General features: G+C 39.7%; 1 protein-coding gene and 1 pseudogene across 1 annotated transcript in view; one reads left to right on the plus strand and one right to left on the minus strand.

Annotated features, from left to right (window-relative positions):
* The first annotated feature begins 1274 nt into the window (after nt 1–1274).
* LOC103600819 lies at nt 1275–1666 on the plus strand (annotated as a pseudogene).
* Nucleotides 1667–5746: 4080 nt separating this feature from the next.
* The window catches only part of PARP15 (poly (ADP-ribose) polymerase family, member 15), a 10892-nt gene continuing 261 nt past the window's right edge, over nt 5747–16377 (minus strand). The window contains exons 2-4 of the mRNA XM_008585161.1: nt 9252–9385; nt 6445–6619; nt 5747–6137 (exon numbers count right to left, since the gene is read on the minus strand). Of these exons, the coding sequence (XP_008583383.1) occupies nt 5806–6137; nt 6445–6619; nt 9252–9385 (641 nt within the window). The 3' untranslated portion in view covers nt 5747–5805. The remainder of the gene's footprint in view (nt 6138–6444; nt 6620–9251; nt 9386–16377) is intronic.

The following is a 16377-nucleotide window of genomic DNA, read 5'->3' on the forward strand; positions in this document are numbered from 1 at the left end:
CTTCTCTTTTAATACTTATTGCAATTTTAATTCCTTAATTTTGTAATTTGTTTGTTTAATGTCTCTCTCCAATGCTAGGTTATGTGTTCCTTGGGAGCAGGAACTTTATTTATCTTGTTCATCACTGTATCTCCAGTGCCTAATATAATGTCAGACATGTAGTCAATAATAGTTGAATGAATAAATGATATTCAGATCATTTAAAAATATAGTTGGGTTTCTTTTAATTCCTTCATGCATTTTTGGATGGTTATTCCTGTTTTATTGCCTTGTATTATTTGTTTGTTATTATAAGTTTAAACTCTTTTCATTATTTCTGTTGCCTTACATAGTGATCGCTAAAGATCTAATTTATAGCTTTTTGGCTTAAAAATATCCTTGCATTTGATTGCTATACTTTGTTCAGCTTTTTACATTTTGGTCTTTCTTTTCTCTCTGTCTCTCTTTTTTGAAAAAATTTATGCAAACCGTAACCAGCAAATCAATTGGCTACATGTGACAGGGCAGTCCTTCCCCCAACCATTTGTAGTCAGAGGGGCCAAACCCAGGAACTGCAATGGATGATTGGTTATTGTGATAATTTTGTGTCAACTTGGCTGGGCCATGGTGCCCAGATATTTGATCAGATATTATTCTAGATATTTCTGTGAGGCTTTTTAGATGAGATTAACATTTAAATCGGTAAGCTTTGAGTAAAACAGATTGCCCTCCATAATGTGGGTAGGCTTCATCCTACAGCTAAAGGCTTTACTAAAACAAAGACTGATCTCCCCTGAGCAATAAAGAATTCTGCCAGCAGACTGCTTTTAGATTTGAACTCTTCCCTAGGTCTCCAGCAGTCTGTTCATTGTGTTTACTCAGAAATACCTTTGGTTAGGACTTTGAATTCGCATATCCTATTTCCTAAGTTAATTAAGACTTCTTGACTTATTGTGATAGGACTATTCAGTACTCTTCAGGTTTCAGTTTATCTGTTCATTCACTGTTTTGTGAGTCAGCTTTACTTTTTTTCTGCTTCCATCCATGCAGTGTAGAGTCCATCAACAACTATGATCTTTGTCAGAGACTTGACATCCGGTCCTAACACTGCCACTTAACTAGCAGAATGAAAGAGCTGTGCCAATTGATCCCTTTGGGTATCTGCTTCCCTTGTCAAAGTGGGCTACCTGAGAGGACTGCTGTAAAGAGAAGTGAGGTATTTTATACTAAAATGCTCTGTTAACAATAGAATATTACTCTTTTTCTCCCTGGTTCCCTGCGGATTGGCTGCCATCATGAATGACACAGTAACTACCTGGACCTGGAAGTTCATGACCAACTGATTACTTCAGAGGAAACGAATGGTCACTGGCGTTCTTCATCCCGTGAAGGCAACAGTACCTAGCACAGAAATTCAGGAAAAACCAGCCAAAATATACAAGACCACACAAGATGTCATCTTTGCATTTGGATTCAGAACCCATTTTGGTGGTGGCAAGACAACTGGCTTTGGCATGATTTACAATTCCTTGGATTATGCAAAGAAAAATGAACACAAACATAGACTTGCAAGACATGATCTGTATGAGAAGAAAAAGCCTCAAGAAAACAGCAAAAAGAACACAAGGAAAGAATGAAGAAAGTCAGAGGGACTGCAAAGGCCAGTGTTGGCGCTGGCCAAAAGTGAGCTTGAGATTGGGTAACAACAGAAAGAGTAAAAATTCTGCAATGACATTATCTGCAATGATTGTGTGCATTTTTCATAAGAGGATTAATAAATGGTAAAAAAATCTTTAAAAAAACCCCAATAGAATATTACAGAAATGATTATTATTCTATGATGTTTACCACTATGTTGAATTTTTTTATTTTGCATCTTTTATGTTATGAATCTTAGATTTCTGCTCTTCCCTGAGTTATGCTTGTAGTCCTTACAAATTAGATTTGTAGTTTCAGATTCTAAGATTCCTATTTTTTTCTTTCTAGTTTCTTGCTTTTCTTTTCTTTCCTCTACTTACACTGAATTTTTGCTTTTGTTGTTGACACCACACTTGTTAATTTTATGTTGTTTTTATGTTAGTATTTCCCTTATCTCAAGTACTTTGGCATTTTAACAGAGGCAATATGAAAAATAAAATTTGCACTATAAACTACAAAGGCTTATAGTGAAGCATTTTCATTGGGTTTTTCTTTTTTGGCAAAAAGTTTGTTCTTGCTTTATACAAATTGACTAAATTGAATGAGAAGTAGGTGTTGTGAGATGACGGGGTACCAGGTTTGGGTGTGAAAAGACGGGAATACACTGAGCACATGAAAGAAAAGGCTCAGTTTGAGGAAGTGGAGTTGGATTTTTTGGAAGCCAAAATTATTTATTTGATGGGTCTTAGTTATAGAAATATAATTTTAGATAAGAGACTTCAGGAAACTAAATTACTGCGTTAAAAACACCCTTTTCAACAAAATAAAGAAAAAACAATATATATATTCTGGTGATCACAAAAGTAACATAAAAAAAGAGGAGATGGGGCAAAGGTCCTTTAAGATTAAGTTATTCATACTCTGTTTTTTTTTTATTTTTATTTTTTTTTCCTTTTTGTCTTTTTTCGTGTCCGGCAACGGGATCGCAACCCTCGGTGCTGCGCCCGCCCCTCGCTCAGCCAGTGAGCGGGAACCGGTCTGTATGTGGGATCCGGACCCTCGGCGGGAGCGCCGCCGCGCTCCCAAGCGGCGCACTGTAGCAGTGCACCACCGGGCCGGCCCCAAGTTATTCATACTCTGAATTTAGTTACAAGACTCTCTTCCTGTTTGCTAATGGTAGTGTTAAAGATCAAGGCTTGTATATGTAATAATTTAATCAAGTAAACTTGTAAAGCATGTTTAATACAAGTAACTGTATTTGTTCTAATAAAGTATTTAGCAGTAATTGAATTTGATCATATAAGCTATAAATGACCTCACCAGCCTTGTAATAATTAACCCACCACCATGTAAACGAACTCACAAACCTTGTGTTCAATTCACATATCACCATATATACCACATGGAATTTGACCATTTCCTCTAATTAACCTAAGCTGAGTTTGTCCTTGTTCTTCCACAAGTGTGGGAAAGAATTGAAAGGAAGAAAAAAGGAACAAGAAAGAGAAAAATGGTAAGGGAAGTAACAAAAGAAGATAAGCAAAGAATGAAAAGCAAAGGCTTCTGTGAAAGCAGGCCACTAGTCTGGAACTGTAGCTCATGGTGTCTGGTCTCAGGTCAATCAGTTCATTTGCCTGAAATCTGGAGATCCAAAGAGACCCACTTCTTCAGTCATTAGCAAAGTTTGAGAAAGACTTCCAATTTTGATTAAATTGAAATAAGGTGTTCTTAGAAGTAGAGACTGTTCTAGACATGTAGCTAGAGAACACCAAGCTAACTGGGAAGGAGAAGGACTTAAAAGATGGAAAGACACAATTTAGCTTCAGACTGATGGAAGACAGAATTTATAGTAACTATAATTACTGATTGGTTTATATTTTCTTCCTCAAGAAAGCATCACAATTTTAATAACATGGGCATACTATAGTCAAGACTTCTGCGTCTCACTACTGAAGTAGAAGCGGCAAAATAAATTGGGGAGTGCTTAAGTAACGGCATCAGAGGAGTCAGCAGGTGAGCAGTGGGTACTGCAAGCCTATGCCACCTACGAAAGAGGAATCCTTCCATGTTGCAACCTGGATCTCTGGAGTTCTGCACTGGGGGTGGGAGCCGAGGCCCAGGCAGGACTGCATTACTCAACCTTGCTTTGTTCTCTAGGACTATATTTCCCTCAGCAGTTCAGAGATTGGTGCCTTGTTGAAGGTAGATTATGGTCTTTGCATCTCATATTCCAGTCTCATATATTTATCTAGAAATACAGGCAACTTATTTTGACATGACATGTAGGTAGAAACATACAATGAAATATTATTCAACTACTAAAAATTATGTGTAAGATATCTAATGATATGAGGAAAATGATATACTGCAAAGTGAAAAATCTGTTTATTAAACAATAAGTAAAGATGATCACATTTTTAAAACTTATAAAACTAAAATCATAAAAATAGGGGAAGATATATAACAGAATAACTCAGCCATTAAAATTGTTTACAGAAGAAAAATAACAGCATAAGGAAACAACTTTTAATGTTAACTGAAAATTAGTGTAATTGTATAATTGATAATTACACTAATTGTATAATTAGTGATTGAATAAAGCGTGACTTTGACTTTGTTAAATTTGGATGGAGAAGAAACTAAAAGGAAGTATATGAAAACATTGGCAGTGGTTTTCTCTGTTAGAATTATGAGTGATGGAGTTTAGTGAGTTATTTTCTTTATGTTCTTCTGTACTCTTTGAATGTGCACACACTTTGTTTTTTTATATATAAACTCTTCTTCAATGTTTGTAACTCTTCAAAAGTGGATGAATGAGCTACTAAATATTTTAAGAATTTACATAACTCTACTACAGTAGAGGGAAGGGATGAATTGAAGAGCTGCCATTGTAAGAGGAATAAGACTTGTTTTGTGTCCTCCAGAAGTCTGAACAGTGATCAGCAGGTAACAGACACAGAGGAACAGGTTTCAATTCAGTGTAAATAAGAGTTTTCCAATAACTGATGCTGTCCCATAATGGAATAGGTTCCCTCAAGCTGTTAAGTGCTGGGTGATCAAGCAGAAGCTAGAGGGCTTTTTGCACTGGGAGAAGGGGAGGACGGTGGAGAAAGACGAGGGGACAGTGGGATAGATAACCTCTAGCATCCTTTTCACCGCTAAAATTCCATCTATCATTCATTCGCTCATTCATACAGCCTCCAAAATGGCCCCAGTGAGCCTTGCCTACGGGTATCCATGCCCTGTGTGATTCCTCCTCACACTGAATGAACTGATCCATGTAACCCACAGAATACTGTGGAAATGAGGGAGTATGACTTCAGAGGCTCAGTCATGAAAGACATCATGGCTTCTGCCTTGCTCTCTCCTGAACTGCTCATTCTGGAGTAAGCCAGCTGCCATGTTATGAGGACACTCCAGCAGCCTGTGGAGAGGCCCATGTGGAGAAGAACTGAGGCCTCCTGCTGACAATCACTAAAAACTTGCCAGCTAAGAAAGTGATTCACCTTGGAAGAAGATCATCCAGCCCCAGACAGGCCTTCAGACGACTGCATCTCCTGCCGACATGTTGTTTATAATTTCATGAGAGACCCGAGTAGGATGACCCAGTTAAGCCATACCTGAATTCCTGGCCCACAAAGACTGTGTAAGATTAAGCCATTATATTCTGGGGTAATTTTTTAATGTAGGATTAGATAACAATACAGAACATTTTTACCTGATTTGTAACACAACAGATTTAAGGTAATATTCTGTGATGTGGTCATTCCAACTTAGCTATTGGCAAGTAAGTGTTTGTTAAGGAAGCAAAATCCCCAGCTATTACAGTTGCATAACAGTAGCCTCTCCACTTGATAGCATAGTTACCCCACCACAGTTTGATGTCTTAACACAGTCCAGTAAGCACAATGTCATCTTGGTTGTAAGGTGATGCACCTTATTTTTTTCTGATAGAAAAGAATGTGCTTTTATTCTACTATAGATGTGGCATCTGTAGACAGTTGTAGTTATAACTGTGGTATTTACATTTCTCAGCTTCCACCCATCAATTTGCTCAGAAAAGAGGTATGCCACAAATTGCAGCAGTAGAGCATTTCTAGAAGGTGATTGTCAGCATTTGAGCACCAAAAAGGGAAACTTTTCTCTGCATAACAAGACAAAGGCAAAGACAAAAACTATAAATTGTTCTTATAAACAGATGACTAAATCATCTCTGATATTAAGAAAAAAATAATATCTGAAAGTTATGAGATATTCTGGGTAAGCCTGATTATCGAAGAATACCACAAATAGCCTTGGATATTGTGTATTGTCCGTGACAGAGTCAAACAGATCTGTGGGGTTCTGAGGATCCTTTGGTGGAGGGGTAACTAATTCTGCATGTCCCTGTGCGTAGACTCCAGTAAGTACTCGCACAACATACATATGCTTTCTCCCACTGCCGTCTGGTTTGGAGTATGCATCGCTAGCAGAATAACTGGGATCGACAGCAAAATACGTTCCTTTTCCATAGGATACAGCTGTAAAGTGAAACACAAAAGCCTTAAGTATATAAAAGCACACAGTATGTAGAACCATGCCTAGTCTGACGAACCTTTTATAAAAATGCAGTTCCTGCCCCCCAAAGTCACTTTTCATCATTCCTAAAATTCACTTCATTTTCCCTCAGAAGGCTGTCAGTCTCCTTTAGGGTGAAACACAGCAAGCCCTATCCTGACAATGACATTGTGGCTGCCACCTACGGTTCTGCACTGCCTGGGGGTGAATGGTCAGCACTGGAACTGCCTTTCACCTCACTGTGATCAGCCAGATTACCGGCTTCCTTACCATTCTTCCCAGCATAACTGCGGTTAAAGCCATGCTGATTGACGTGTGGCACTGAGTCTGCATCTGTCCCGTGGAAGAGGAGTCTCTCATTATTTGTATGGCCATTCTTGATGTCCATGTGTTTTTTCTTCATCTGGTAGCTCTGCCAGAGAAATACATTCTGTATCCTTTCAATCTGCAAATGACAAAAGGCAGAATAGTCTGGAAATGACCTTAGAACTCAGTATATCTTACTTGTTGTGGATTTTAAAATAAATAATATGAAGGGCTGGCCCGTGGCTCACTCGAGAGAGTGTGGTGCTGATAACACCAAGGCCACGGGTTCAGATCCCATATAGGGATGGCTGGTTGGCTCACTTGGGAGAGAGCATGGTGCTGACAACACCAAGTCAAGGGTTAGGATCCCCTTACCAGTCATCTTTTAAAAAAATAAAAAATAAAAATAAATAAATAATATGAAGAAGGAGGAGAAGGTGGGGGGAGGAGAAGGAAAAGGAGAAGAAAATACAGGTGAACAGCAAATTCAGAGATTGGGTAGCTTTCTGCCTTTAGAAAAAGCCTAAAAGTGTCTATAAGTATCTATACTTCGTAATAATGTTTGTCAGTATCCATTTTATATACAGAACTTATAGTTTACATCAAGATGTTTACTTGTATATATTCCCCGGAATTCCTGGCAATTCACCGGCATGCACACTCCTCCTCAGAGATTCGCATCATTCCATAGCCATTTCCGCACCTCCTTCCCATCTCCAAACCCATTCCACGTGGCTTCTCCCAGTAACCGCGCTTTCTGCATTGCTCCAATTTGGGTCACAAATCACCTCATAAGGGCCTGATCTGATGACGATTTCTTTCTAGACCTCTCAATAGCATTTCAAATCGTGAATCATCCTCCCCTTGAAACTCCGTCCTTCTTTAACTTCTTTTCAAAATATGACTCTCTACTGGTTCTCCTTCCTTCTAGGGAATGAAGTTAACATGCACTCAGTAATCACCTATTGAACGACCACTGTGAATCAAGTGCTTGTCGGGTCTCTGACCTCATGAAACTTTCTGTCTAATGTGGGAGAGAGATAAGGAGCCACGTGACGACCCCTCAGAGTGGTGACAACGGGTCAGGAGAACACACGCGGAGCTGCGGAAGCGTAGGAAAGGGCTGCAGGTAGTCTGTGTCTGGGCAGGGAGGAGGAAACGTGACGGAATGCTGTCCTAGAGACACAGGAGGAAGGGAGGTTCAAGAGGAATGCAGTGGGTACCTGGCGCAGGCGTTGAGGAGAAGCCACGTGATGAAAGCGGGAGGGAAGATCGTTTGCCCAGAGTGATGGCGCGCCAAGGAACGTGAGGAAGGTTTGGCATGGGGAATGAGTGAGGGAGGCGGCCGGAGGAAGCGGCGAAGGGTTCCAGGCAGCCTGGAGGGTCAAGCTGCGGCCGAGGAGCACGCATCAGAGAGGGCTTCATCCAGGAGCAGCAGGACAGGAAGTAACTTATGGGGTTAATCCAAAGTTGGGGGTTTTTCAAAATGGGTGGGATAGAAGGCGAAGAGCCAAGGAAGTTGCATATATGGGGCGGACACCATCACAGCCAGGTTCTTGCTGTCCTCGTTCTCTGCACAGCTTCTCACACCAAGAAGCATCTCCCCCTCTAATCTCTCTCCTCTGGTTCCCACTGTGCTAGGTACTAGGAATGCCGAGATTCAGAACATGCGACTCCTGCCTTAAGAAGCTCACTGTCTGTGGGGGAGTCGGGCATGTGAAAGGTTATCAAAGTACAGCTCTGTCCGTGCTATACTGTAAGCACACAGACCTACAGAAGATGCTGCACCCTGCTCTGATGTACACGCTATGATAATGACTTTCTGATAAACTCCTATACTTGGCTAATAATTTTATGCAGCACAGTGGCCACCGTGCAAATCTCCTGAACATCCATCCCACCATCCCCATTGTGCAGCAACTTCTGGTTTCAATGGAACTGCTTACAGTTATAGGGTGAAGCTTAATTGGGTTAAATCGATCAGGATCTCAATATGAGACCACAAAATGAGAGATCTGACTATCCAGGCCCAAGCTAATCAGCACATGGCATTCCTTAGACACAGAGATGGTTGAAGTGTTCTATGCAACACAAAGCTCAGGACTCTTAGTAGCTGTAAGCCAGAACAGTTTCTCTCCTTGGGAATGTGAATGAAGAAGCAGGGACCCCCTGATTGCCGCCAGTAGCCATTCCACACCATGAGGGATGTCCGGGCCTCAAGATGAACCTGACATTATGGACAGCAAAGCCAGAGAAACTGGATCATGACATCATCAAACTGCTCACAGGCTCATCCTACTTCTGGACTTCCCATTAATTTCCAATACATTTAATTTTGTTTAACCAGTCTGAGTGAGTATGTTTGTGAATTGTAACTTAAAATGTCCTAACATATCCATGTGACTTTTGGGACTCTCCTTCATTACTGCTAATGAATGAACCATGGGATCTGAAGTCTATGGAGCTTAAGTCTAATTCCAGTTAACATAAACATAGTAAGTGACAAAGAAAGGGAGAGTGTTATAAAAAAAAAGATGGCTTTCATGTTTTTCTTTTTCTTTCTTTTTAAAAGATGACTGGTAAGGGGATCTTAACCCTTGACTTGGTGTTGTCAGCACCACGCTCAGCCAGTGAGCAACCGGCCATCCCTATGTAGGGTTCTGAACCCTTGACCTTGGTGTTAACAGCACCGCACTCTCCCAAGTGAGCCACGGGCCGACCCATGTTTTTCTTCAACATTTTAAAACAGTAAAATTTTAACACAGTATTACCTTCTCTATTGTGTAGAAAGAACAAGTCTGATTGAACTTGTCCTTTACAGCGTCATATTCCGATTGTCCAGGTTGTAGTTGGACCACGCAAGACAGCTGATGATTCATGTCAGTCCAGCATTCAGGAATATTATCTGGAAAGTGAGAATCTGGTGAAAACACAATATCCATTTTCAGGGACCTCTGAAAATCAGGACAATTTCTATGCTCTTGTTTCTCATTCACCTAGTCCTGGTCTTTGAAAAAATAGAAGCTACACGTTTCACAGTTGCTTCTTTTATTATCCTCAATTGAGTAAGATGAAATGAACAGTCTGACCCAATATGACACATAATATGAGGTACTTCAAAAAGTTTGTGGAAGGCCGGCCCGTGGCTCACTCAGTAGAGTGCGGTGCTGATAACACCAAGGCCGTGGGTTCAGATCCCATATAGGGATGGCCGGTTTGCTCACTGGCTGAGCGTGGTGCTGACAACACCAAGCCAAGGGTTGAGATCCCCTTACTGGTCATCTATAAAAAAAAAAAAAAATTGGGACAACACCAAGCCAAGGGTTGAGATCCCCTTACCGGTCATCTTTAAAAAAAAAAAAAAGTTTGGGGAAAAATAGAATTAAAAGATACTTCAAATCTTCCCATGAACTTTTCGAAGTACCCTTGGATATTACTGGTCTCGCTAAAATATTTAAATAAACTTAGATTCGCTGTAGCTTGAAATTATAATTTTCCATAAGAAACTGATATGTAAATATGAATACCAATTGATGTTTGCCTTTCATCAGTTTTATTTAATGTGGTTCTTTATTATTTTTTCTTTAAAACTTGATTAATTACCCTGCTAAAGATATTTAAAGCACATTGTTCTGTACTTCATTATCTGTACTAAGTAGAGAAAGCATCATATAAAGAAAATAGCAGACAAGAGAATGCTTTCACATAAGGTGATTGCACCCAGTTTTCCTTTGCTTTCCCATGACTTCCAGGAACCTCTAAAACACTGAAGCTAGACAGTAACTTGTAAAATAGCATGAGTAGTGGAAATATGGACAGATTGCATTGAGAAGAAAATGCCACATACCACAGGATTTCTTCCTTACAAACAAAGCCACCATTTACTAATTTTCAGTGAAAGATCTACCAGGCCTGAGAGAGGGATCCTGAGCACTCTCTTCCCATTTAGCAAGTCCATCCCTGGTAAGTTCTGGTGACATAGGGAGGCATGTAACCTTCATCAGTAAGCTCTTTTCAAATTCCATTTTAAAAGAGTTTTTCTGGATAAGTCTCCCACCAAAAGGAAGGGTGTGTCGTTTCTGCAAATTATGTTCTTTCCTTCCCCTCATTGTCCTTCGCCTTCAGGATCTTTTCGCCTAATCCTTCCTGGTCCTTAGGGTCCTTTTGGGTTGGCTACTTCCTTTCCTCTGAATACAGCAGCCAAGTCTGGGAAGGAAGGAAGAGAAATTTTTCTTCCGGTCCTCTGTTCATTTCATGCCATGAGTTGGAGAACAGAAAGCTATCAGGACTTTGAATCAGAGACCCAATCGACCTCAACCTGTGACCGGCCACATGACACTGACAAGTAATATCACCTCTGAGTGAGTAGTTTTCATTTTCTCATCCGTGAAATGGGAATTATAAGATTTCTCTATATACCACCTCATGGAATCATTACAAGGTTAAAATATAATAAAGGGCCTGAAAGCACTGTAGGGAATGCCAAGTCCTTTATACACACATGGTTATTATTCTTAAAAACTGATTGTTTGATATTTTCTACAGAGGTATTTGTGTTTCAAAAGGGAGTAAAGCATAAAGCCAAGGGTATTTTCTTGAGAGGAAGGAAAGACTTTTAAATCACACCCTAAAGCCACATCAGACTGTGCTACCTGGTCTGCCTGTGTACAAAAGGTGACCCTGGCTAGACAATTTAGAGATGAGAAAACTGAGTCCCAGGGAAGGTGAACACTCACTCATCCAATATCACATGGAAGGTCACATCAAAGTAAGGAACAGAATCGTGACTTGCAGCTCAGAGGTTCGTGGAAGATAACATGATAGCCACCTTTCTTGAGCCATTTTCCCATATATCTCTTTTAAAAGGTAAGTGTCACTTCAATTTCCCATTCCTGGCGCTCAGCATAAGTGCTCTCCTTTACCTCTCCTTGTGCACTCTGCCAGGCTCCTCTCCACCTGAGGAGGAGGGATCAAAAACCAAGAACCCTCCTCTGCCCTTAGTCTTCCCTCTCCTCACCCTTTACACTCTCCTCGGATAAGCCAATTCACACGTAATGGCTTCAACTCCCACCCACTCACATGACTTCCCAAATCTATATCTCTAGTCTATGATATACAGTTGGTGCTCAATAAATGCTCTATGGCTCAATAAATAGCTTTAACATAAATTTGAAAAGTAACTGTGTATCATTTGCCCAAATGAAACTCAAAGGTATCCTCCTTAACTTCTATTTAAAAGAAGTCCATAGGATAAATTCTTACTGAAATTTGTTTAAGTGGGCAAACAAACTTTATCCCTAGATATTATAGTGGGTATGTATTATTTTTAACTGCCTGGCATCCTTTTCTCCTTCTTTTGGAAAAAGCATTCTGAATTTCCTTTCAGAACGGTTGTCCCCTATTGCTTCATATAGTGGCTTCAGTAACCCAGGCATGGAGCATGTGACTCTGGCTTGGCAAACTTGAGTAATTCTAGGTCCCTCCTGCCATGATGAGCTAAGCTGGTCCAATCACAAGGAATTTCAGGGCTCATATGAGCACTCTGTTTCCAGGCATTATTTCCTGATGATACTGGATACTCTCTTTTCTGTTCGACCTGACCCTGGAAAGATATGGGTCTGAAGCTGCTAGGAACCATATTCCATCACGTGAACCCTGAGGAAAAAGAAAACACAGCTGAGAAGAGAGTGAGAGATGAACAGTCAGGGTCTAGAGGATATCATATGAGCACCTGGATCGAACTCTATGTGAAGCCAGGAATGCCTGGAGTATACAGTAAAACGAGTCAATGAATTTCATTTTTCACTTAAGCCAGTTTAAATTAAATTTTCTGTTACTTGCTACTGCAGAAGCCTTAACAGATCCAACTATTATTTTCACTTTTATTCATCTTATGTGTGTGTAATGCTTACATGTACTGTGTTGTATGCACACTGAGGAAAACAGTTGTCAGGAAATAAACATAGAACTGGAAGTCCTACTGACAGCAGCAGACAACAATTTGTCTGTTGACAAATTTAGGGAGTTTAGGGAGTAGCTGATGACATGTATGTCTCATCACTAGCAAAACTCACCGTGCTTCACAGGGCAGTGAAAGCAGGTGAAAACAGTGATTGCAAGTGGAGTTACATTTCTAGTTATTTTCTCAGCAGTACAGAAGCCACAAGATGGGGGAAAGCTAGACCAGAGGAACAGGTCAACACAGATGCTCAAACACAGCAGGATTCTGTCTTTCTGCTTGTGACATAGTACAACCAGATGGCCCTGGCCACTTCCTTCCTGCATCCGCTTCTATTCCCAAGCTAACCTGTCCGTAGGTGGGTAATCAATAAACCAGTATTGATCAGCTAGTTCATAGCTACAAGGGGCACTGAGGATTGACACCAATCTATAAGTAAATAATGAGACCACTGGCTAGGATTTTCAAAGCCCACTCCCCTCTTTCTGCTTCCTTACTTTTTCTATTCTCTTCCTGTTCATTTGCTATTCCCATATCCCAGGCATGATTTTGTCTCTCAGAAAAATAATCAGTTGACAGGAGGCTGTGTTCCCTAATTCTTGTACTTTTCCCATGTATCATAGGAAGTAGTCTGGAAAGCCTAAAACGGATGGAAAATTATAAACCCAGTGAGCTCACATCTAAACATTTTTTTTTTCCTTTTTGTCTTTTTTCGTGTCCGGCAACGGGTCGCACCCCTCAGTGTTGCCCCCGTACCGGACCGGGACTGGCAACGGGATCGCAACCCTCAGTGTTGCACCCGCACCTCGCTCAGCCAGTGAGCGGGAACCGGTCTGTATGTGGGATCCGAACCCTCGGCGGGAGCGCAGCCGCACTCCCAAGTAGCGCACTGTAGCAGTGCGCCACCGGGCCAGCCCTAAATTCAAAGAGCTACAACTTGCTACTGAAAAGAAAGAAGTTTCTATTACTGCATAATGAAAAGGCAATCCACTGAGATAACCAAAAAAACAAAATGCTGCATATTCACAGAGAAAATTGGGTATGGGCAGGCATTTATCACAAAGAAAGGGGAGAATAGAGACTCTAACCTCCATTTTTCATTGTTTTTAATCCTTGAAAGAGAAATAAAGTTACTTTCCCTTAGCATGATAAAGAGGATTATTCTGAACTCAGAAGTCAATAGTATTCTCAAGTAAAGAAATATGAGAGTTACTCTCCTTAGAAGTAGTAAAACCCAAAATAAAACAAAAATCAGATATGTATCCTGTCACTATTTCTATTCAATATATTATTTGGAACTCTTCCTCATCATCAAAAGAGATGGGGAAAAATGAGAACAAATATAAAAATGGAAAAGATACAAAAAAGTCATTCTTTACAAATAATATAGCCACTTATTGTGAAAATAAAGAAAAGTAATGCCATCAAGAAAGCAAAAAGATAATCCATAGAATGCGAGAAAATATTTTCAAATCATATACCTGATAAGGGACTTGTATGTAGAATATATAAAGAACTCTTACAACTCAACATTAAAAAAAAAATAACCCAACTTAAAAATCAGGAAAGGATTTGAATAGAAATTTCACAAAAGAAGTTACACAAATGGCCTGTAAAGGCATAAATAGATGCTCAACCTCATTAGTTGTTAAGAAAATTTGATAAAATGAAATAAAAAGACAATACTGAAAAAAATGATAAGGAAATTGGCATATTATGCTTTAAAATGCATCTTTCCACAGTCTGGGAGAAAATTTTTGCAAAAGACATATCTGATAAAGGACTGTTATCCAAAATATACAAAGAGCTCTTAAAACTCAACAATAAGAAAACAACCAACCTGATTTAAAAATAGCAAAAGATCTAAATAGACACTTCACCAAAGAAGATACACAGAAGGCAATAAGCATATGAAAAGATGCTCAACATCACATGTTATTAGGGAGTTGCAAATTAGAACAGTAAGATAACACTATACCTACTACAATGGCAAAAATCCAGAACGTTGACAACACCAAATGCTGGCATGGATGTGGAAGAACAGGAACACTCATTCATTGCTGGTGGGAATGCAAAATGGTATAGCTACTGGCAGTAAGACAGTCTGGCAGTTTCTTACAAAACTCAATATACTCTTCCTATATCATTCCAGCAATCATGCTCCTTGGTATTTACCCAAATAAGCTGAAAACTTACGTACACACAAAACCTGAACACGGATGTTTATGACAGCTTTATTCATAATTGCCCAAACTTGGAAGCAACCAAGATGTCTTTCAGTACATGAATGGATAAATAGACTGTGGCATATCCATATGAGAAAATATTAGTCAGTGCTAAAAAGAAATGAGCTATCAAGGCATGAAAAGACATGGAGGAACCTTATATGCATATTGCTAAGTGAAAGAAGCCAAGTTGAAAATGCTACATACAATATGATTCCAACTATATGATATTCAAAGGTAAAACTATAGAGATAGTAAAAAGATCAGTGGTTGCCAAGGATTAAAGGGGAGGGAGGGATGAATAGCAGAGGATTTTCAGGGCAGTGAAACTATTCTGTGTGATACTGTATATATACCAGAATATATAAAGAACTCCTACAACTCAACAACAACAAAGCAACCCTATTAAAAAATGGGCAAAGGACTTGAATAGACATTTCTTGAAAGACTTACAAATGCCAGCAAACATATGAAAAGATGTTCAACATCACTTATTATCAGGGAAATGAAAATCAAAACCTCAATAAAATATCATCTTACACCCATTAGGATAACTGCTATAAAAAGAAAGAGAAAGAATGGAAAGGGATGGAAAGGAAGGAAAAGGAAGAAAGGAATGAAGAAAATAAATAAGTTTTGGCAAGTATGTGGACTATGTGGAGAAACTGGAACCCTTGTACACTCTTGGTGGTAATGTAAAATGGTTCAGCTACTATGGAAAACAGCATGGCAATTCTTCAAAAAATTAAAAATAGGATTACCATACAGCACATCAATCCCACTTCTGGATCTATATCCAAAAGAATTGAAAACAGAATCTTGAAAAGACATCTGTATACCCATGTTCATTGCAGCATTATTCACAATAGCCCAAAGATGGAAGCAACCCATATGCCCATCGACAGGTAGATGGACAAACAAGATGTATTATATACATACAATGGAACATTACTCAGTCTTAAAAAGGAAGGACATTCTGACACATGCCACAACATGGATGAACCTTGAAGACATTATGTTAAGTGAAATAAGCCAGTCACAAAAAAGAGAAATATGTATCATTTCAGTGTTGCAAGATGAAAAAGTTGTGGAGATTGGCTGTACAACAATGTAAATATACTTAACACTACTGAACTGTACACTTAAAAATGGTTAAGATGGTAAACGTGATGTTATGTGTATTATACCCAAATTTTAAAAAAAATTAAAAGAAAGAAACCTTGTAGACTTCAGTGCGAATATTACCAAGGGTAAAAATTTCATTTCATACTGACAAATGGATCAATTCAACAAGAGGAAGTAACAATCCTAAACATTTATGTACCTAATAGAGCTTCAAAGTGTATGAAGCCAAAACTGATAGAACCCAAAGGAGAAATAAACAAACCCACAATTATAATTGGAGATTTCAGCATCCTCTCTCAATAATTGATAGAACAAGTAGAAATGAAATCAGCAAAGATATGAGGACTTGACTCTATCAACCAACTTGACCTAATTGACATTTATAGAACACTCAACCCAATAAAAACAGAACGTGCTTTGTTTCAAAGTGTGCATGGGAATTTACCCAGATAGACCAAAAACGGAAAAAGATGCCTCGTGCTGTGTTCCCTTCCCTTGTGGCAGCCACAGGTGCGGGGGGTAAGCGCCCCGCGCCGGGCCCGCGGGTTAGCCTCGCCGCCGCCTCCCCGCTCCCCGCCCCCCCCCCCG

This window comes from Galeopterus variegatus, unplaced genomic scaffold (assembly GCF_000696425.1).
Source record: "Galeopterus variegatus unplaced genomic scaffold, G_variegatus-3.0.2 Scaffold3473, whole genome shotgun sequence".
Classification (NCBI taxonomy): domain Eukaryota; kingdom Metazoa; phylum Chordata; class Mammalia; order Dermoptera; family Cynocephalidae; genus Galeopterus; species Galeopterus variegatus.